Source organism: Neopsephotus bourkii, unplaced genomic scaffold (genome assembly GCF_033783945.1).
Source record: "Neopsephotus bourkii isolate Nb327-2 ecotype Australia unplaced genomic scaffold, CSIRO-AGI_Nbou_v1 NB_1234, whole genome shotgun sequence".
Taxonomy (NCBI): domain Eukaryota; kingdom Metazoa; phylum Chordata; class Aves; order Psittaciformes; family Psittacidae; genus Neopsephotus; species Neopsephotus bourkii.
In genome coordinates, this window is record NW_026901719.1 from 286,844 (window position 1) to 292,952 (window position 6,109).

The 6,109-nt window shown below is 48.3% G+C and overlaps 1 protein-coding gene across 1 annotated transcript; it reads left to right on the top strand.

Moving 5' to 3' along the window:
- The first annotated feature begins 798 nt into the window (after window positions 1–798).
- On the top strand, window positions 799–5,586 carry LOC133218287 (uncharacterized). Its single transcript, XM_061364612.1, has 4 exons — window positions 799–1,252; window positions 1,298–1,908; window positions 4,388–4,435; window positions 4,522–5,586. The coding sequence occupies exons 1-3, from the start codon at window positions 799–801 to the stop codon at window positions 4,394–4,396; spliced, it is 1,074 nt and encodes a 357-aa protein (XP_061220596.1). The 3' UTR covers window positions 4,397–4,435; window positions 4,522–5,586.
- Window positions 5,587–6,109: the final 523 nt, after the last annotated feature.

Genomic DNA, 6,109 nt, shown 5'->3' on the forward strand with positions numbered 1-6,109 from the left:
AGGACAGCTGGATTGGCAACAGCACCCTTAAAAGCCAAACCAAAACAACAACAAAAACATTTTCTATAAAGCAAAAAAGATAAAAAGATGCTTATTTGTACTGAAGAGTGATGGAATGTCACTACTCCCCCAAACATTTGCTTTATTGGAGCAATAATAATGACAAGTGACTGCTACTGCATGCATACCATACAGTAGCATATCTATATAGATGTACAGCAAGTGTGTATACATACACAATAGTCTATATGTAACTCTATATAGTTTTCCACAGTGTATATGTATAGTATATATATAGTATGTATATGTGCATAGTATGTATTGTATATGTATGTCTATGTGTTTATATGTATATGTATGTATATGTATAATATCGGTCTATACATATAGTATATACACTATATAGTCAGATATGTTTATATATATATAATAAACAGTATATATGCAATATGGTCGAAGCCCAGCACGTTTAAGCGCCGCACAGCACGAACCTGTGCGACACCGCGGGGCCGTTTAACTCCGTGTCTCACCGCAGGCGGCCCGCCGAGGTGCGCACGCACAGCATGGCCGGGCACAAAACCAGACCCGATCCCGATCCCGATCCCGATCCCGGTGCCGATCCCGATCCCGGTGCCGATCCCGATCCCGGTGCCGGTGCCGGCGCCGGCGGGTGCAGAGCAGCGGGACAAAGGGGTGTGAAGCTCGGGTAGCAAGGCCCCGCCTCTCCCGGCACTGCCCCGCCCCTCCCGGCCGTACCCCCGCCCCCTGCCGCGCGCCCAGCTCGGAGCCGCCGTGCCGATGCCACGTGGGAAGCGGCGGAGTCGCCGTCGGCGCCGGGCCGGAATCGCGGCCCCCCTGACGCTGGGAACGGCCCTCGCCGGGCGCCGGGAGGAGGGGAGGTCGCGGAGCCCCCGGGACCGCGCCGGGATCGCCGAGACCCGATGGGTGCTCGGCGCGGTGGCGCCCGGCTCGCGACTCGGCCTCCCGGGCCTAGAGGCGCTGGCGGCGGCGGCTGGGCCTAGGGGCGGCTCCCCGCCCTGGGCGGCGCCCTCGCTGCTCCAGGTGCCGGCGGCAGCCCACCCGGCCCCGCGGAGGGACGGCAGCGACTTGCCCGCCGGCGCGCCGGCCGCCCTGGCTGTGCTGCGCCTACAGCCTGGCGCCGAAGGCTCGGCGCGGGCGGCGGCGGGCGCCGCGCCGCGCCTGCGAACCGTCTACGTGAACCCGCGCTGGCTGGAGCGGCAGGCCGCGCTCGGTGCGGCGGCGGCGGCTGCCAGCCCCTGCTCCGAGGCGGCGGCAGCGGCGGCGAGCGGCGCGTCTGGGGGCCCGGCGGCGGCAGCAGCGGCGGCCGCGGCGGCGGGGCAGGGCGAGGCGGCGGCGGCGGCGGCGGCGGAGCCGGCGGCCACCCCCTACGTAGGGCTGCGGCGGCCGCTGGGCTACAAGCTGGCCAAGGCCACCAAAGAGCGGATCTGGCGGGGGGAGTTCATTGACCTCTTTTCCTTGCTCCACACAGAGCTGGCCCCCGAGTACGGCCCGCGCCCGGGGGACACACTGGACCAGTGGGTCTCGGCCTTCTTGGTGTACGCCAGCGTGCTGTGCGAGAAGCACCCTGCGCGCTGCGGGGCCATGTTCAAGTACCTGGACACCATCCGGAAGCTGCATGCCACCTACGGGGGCACCTCGTGGATGAACTACGACGAGGACTTTCGGCGGCGGGCAGCCAAGGACCCCAACCTGCCTTGGGGTGACGTCGACCTCGACCTGTGGATGAAGTGGATGGCACCCCTCAAGTCGCTCATCCCCAGAAAGCCGCGTCCTGAGGTCGAGACTCAGGCCTCGTCGACACCACCACCACCAGCACCACCAGCACCTGCACCCTCACAGAGCCCCAAGCAGGAGGAGAAAAGCCAGGTGTGACAGGCTGGCGGCCGCGGGTGTGCCCACTGCCCTGGCTGGGCACCGTGCCCCCTCGGAGGGGAAGAAGAGACGGGGACAGTCGAGGCACCCTTGAGCTGGTCAGCAGCTCCCTTGTCATGGCACTGACCTATGCTCATGCTAACTTTGGTTCTTAGTTATGGTGGGTCATGGTGTCAGCTGGCAAGGCATGTGGCTGCACGGGTGTCCAGCTGGCCACCGTGGGAGGTGAGGGCATTGCTGGAGGAAAAAAGCATGCTCTCAGCAAAATTAACTGTAGCATTTATTACTCTAGCCACCAGGAACTGGGAACCCTGCGGATTCCCTCCCCTGGTTTATAACTGCATTTTCCTTAAGCCCTTAGAAGAAAGGTGCTTTGTTTTGTTTTGTTTCCTCTGAGTTGTCTTTGAAGAATTTGCTTTCTCAGCAGTAGAATTATCTGTATATAAGGCAAAGAGTACAGACCCTCCTGTTCCTACAGGAGCATGTGGCAGTTGCCACATTGTGTGGGAGGCCAGAAATACTGATATGAATAAAGATGAACTTAAACGTGAATGGCCACAGCTGAGATTTGCAGATTTAGTTCACATGTTCTGGCCTGGTTTTATGGGGAAAAATGGTGGGTGTGATTAGGGAAAGTAGGGAAGATTTTGTATACGTTAAGGTTTTGCTTTCAGTATAGGCATCGAGTGTCACTGAGTTAGGATAACGTGACGCACATGGGCAGATCCACCCTCTCTGTGGCCTGGGCTATGACGGTGAGCTCTGTGGCTGTGAAAGGTTGCCTGCCTATATTTAGGGGTTGTGCTGCTTCTCTCAAACTGGTGACTATAGTATCTGAAAGACCTAGCATAGAAAATTACGAGCGCTGAGTTTCATGCCAGCTGAATGACAATAGGGAGATTCTGTTATACTGGCTATATTTATTTCTAAACAGTATTTTTAGGACTGTAGGAAGAACCTGCACATTCCTGAAAGGTTTTTGCTAGCTCATGAGATGCTATGCTCCCTGGGGATTGCCAGTGCAGAGGAGTGGCTAAATTGTTCATCTCTGTTAGCCTGACCTGGAAAGGGAGAACCCTTTTTCAGGGACTCTGGAAATGTTTGTTGCATGGATTCCTGACTTAGCAAAAGTGACTTCTCTGGGCCAGCCTGCGACAAAGCAAGGGAGCAAACATGAGGCAGTAACAGAGAGAAACAGTCCCAGTGCAGGCCTTGTGACCTTCTGTGGTTGGTGCTCTGGATTTATGCAACTTACTTTCTGATATCTCTGTTTAGATTTCTCCGTTCCCAAGAACAACAGCTCAGTTCTTGTTTTGCTATGGATCTTTTGTGAGCACGAGATGGGTGATGGCTTGTAGCTTTCCTCTCACCTGAGACTGGATCTTCAGCTTGTCATGTTAACCAGGCTTGTAACTTCTTCCACAGCAGTCGGTCTGTCAGTGCAGAGCTTTGTGCTGTTGTCTGCTAAGGCACCAGAGGTCTCGATCCTCTTTGGTTTCGTGGAAACTTCCTCGTTAATTCTTGGCAGTGGCATTGATTTTTTTGTTTTGTTTTATTTTCCTCAGAAATTGTGTAAAGACAAATTCAACATACTTATTTTAACTAAATAACTCAAAATACCGGAAGTTTAATGTTTGTAAAACAGTAATGCTTTAGCAGCACAATGAAAAGCAAAAGATAAAGTTGTTGAGTTGTTCAGCATGGGTTTAACCACCTTCATGTTATTAGGGCAGTTTTTAATTAGTAGCAGTCACTTACAACTGTTTAAAAACTGAAATAATGGTTTGAGCAGCTGTTAAACATAGATGAGGCCTAGTTTATTATTGGCAAGGCAGCAGCAAGGAAATGTTACCCTCTTGGAAGTGACCTGTGGGCTTCCCCTGTACCTCCCCAGCTCCTTGCAAGCTCTTATTATGCTGTTTAAAACTACTTCAGAGAAATAAGGCATGAGTTCACATTTGGGAAAAAAAAAAAAAATTAAAATGGGAGAGAATAGCCTTTTACGGATTTATGGCCCAGGCCAGAACCTAAGCCTTTCCACATTCATGCTCTCAAGAGGAAGAGGAGGTGTTTTACAAAGACCTTTTCTTCCAGATTGTTTGATGGAACTCACTGTGTTTTCATAATTTCAAAGGATAGCGTTAGGCAGCCTGACTGGATTTAATTTTCCCCTTCAGTTGAAAGCTTCTTAGATTTCAGCTTGATGTAGTGCCTGTGTCTCTAGTTCTGCAGTTCCAGAAAGGTTAACCAGTAAAAACAAAGTCATGCAAAACAGTGTGGTGTTTGAAGCTAGCTGTCCTTTCTAAGGCGCTAATGAAGAGGAGTAACTTTGCTTTATGCAGAAAGAGCAAAGTGAGAAACCCTAGTTTTAGTTTGAGTGCAGTAATTGGTGCACATGTAGGATGGCTGATACTCATTCCTACAAATTTATGTCTGTTTGTATAACTTCAGACAATTATTTTTTTTTCCCCAGACTCCATGAAAACAGAAGGCCAGTTGGGATGGCAGTCAAACTAACTGGGTGAGTTTATTTATAAAATTGACTGACTTTGGATTTTACATACCGGCAGATTTGTTAAATACAGAATTTTTTATTGGTGCCAACAGCCTGACTCCGTTGGTGTTTAAGTGGAGCTCTGGTATACTAGTGCATTCTTTTACCTCTGCTTCTGTTGCGTTGCAAGCTGTACTAGAGAAGACGTAGGAAATTCATTTTACCCAATCAGCAATTGTAACAATGGACTACAAACCTGCAGAGCAAGCCAGTTTGCTGGAAAACAGGAATTCCTGCAGCGCAGCACTTGTCACAGACTATCCAAAGAGGGCAAAGATTCAGGAAGGTGAATAAATTGAACATTGGTTGAATGAGGTCAGGAACAGTCTCCCGGAGGAGAATCCTGCCCTAAAATACTACTTTGAAAGTATAAGCAAATTCAGTGCGCAGATTAACCGTTCTCATTTGAGCAAACTTGTGTGCAATCCTGGATCTTTGCAGATCACAACCGGACACTTCAAAAACCTATGTACTATATTTGTTAAAAAAAAATAATAAATCATAACTTGTCTTGTTACAGCTGTTACTTTTACCATTTCATTGAGAATATATGCAACATAAATGTATATTTGACTTGAAGCAGTATCATACACTTGGTAAAATAACTCAGGTTATCAACAGAACTATTCTGTGGCGCTCAATATTGCCTCTCCATTCTTCTATGAAAAATGCATTAACCATTGCTGTCATTGCCCGAAATCAGTTCTATCTATCTCAATTGTTCATTACAAAATTCTTGGGCAAATAGAATAATTTAGAATAAATTATTCTCTGTTTTTATCCTCACAAACACTTAAAGATCCTGAGCATCAGACTAGACTTTTGTAGTCTGCTGTTCATGAAAACCATGTTCGTTGGTTCACAGTTTAATCATTCTGCATCTCAGTATTTTGTTTTGCCTTTCCCTTGAATACTAGGGAGTATGATGAAGGTAGTACTATGATCCAGTAATGCGCATGATGGTAAGGGTATAACTTTAGTTGTTTCAGGAAAAAGCTGCCGTTACCTGCTCTCTTTTTCCTTTCTTGATAGTTTCAGTAATATGCATAACACAAAGTGTTTGTAAATTGATAATTAAACTGTTTGTGACATCACCTAAATAAATTTTTATACATAAATACTGTTTTTAATCTCAGCCTTTTTTCCCCTTCCTCGTTCTTACATTGCCACTTCCCCTTTTGTAAATGCTTTTTCCAGTCACCTGACCTTTCACAAAATTTCTGTGTTTCAGTTGTTAAAGCACAACCAAACCTTAACTGTCGGCAGAAAATCAGCCTTTGACATTTACTTTCTGTATTTTGCAGAAGTGCTTGATTATGTTGCAGCTGTAGTTGTAGCTTATTCATCTTTGGCAGTTGTGAAGACAATGATAGGTATCAGTCAGGCCTTGATCTGTCTGAAAATGAGATAGCCGCTGTACTGGAGTACAAGTACTTTCATGGCCTCCAGACTGGGACTCTGATCCAGTGCATGCTGAGATACCTGCCTTCAGTACAGTAGAACATAGAGTACTTTTACACATGGAATTACAAGTTACAAAACCTTTCATTTTTGAGAAGAGGCTTAAGCTCAACAACCAGATCACTCATGACAGTCTTTGTCCTGTTTTCTTCAGAAATCAGAACTGCTGTTAGTCACTGA

Coding starts and splice junctions, on each gene's coding strand:
- LOC133218287 (XM_061364612.1), top strand. CDS start 799: ATGCCACGTGGGAAGCGGCGGAGTCGCCGTCGGCGCCGGGCCGGAATC. Junction 1,253..1,297: donor GGAGCGGCAGGCCGCGCTCG/GTGCGGCGGCGG, acceptor AGGCGGCGGCAG/CGGCGGCGAGCGGCGCGTCT.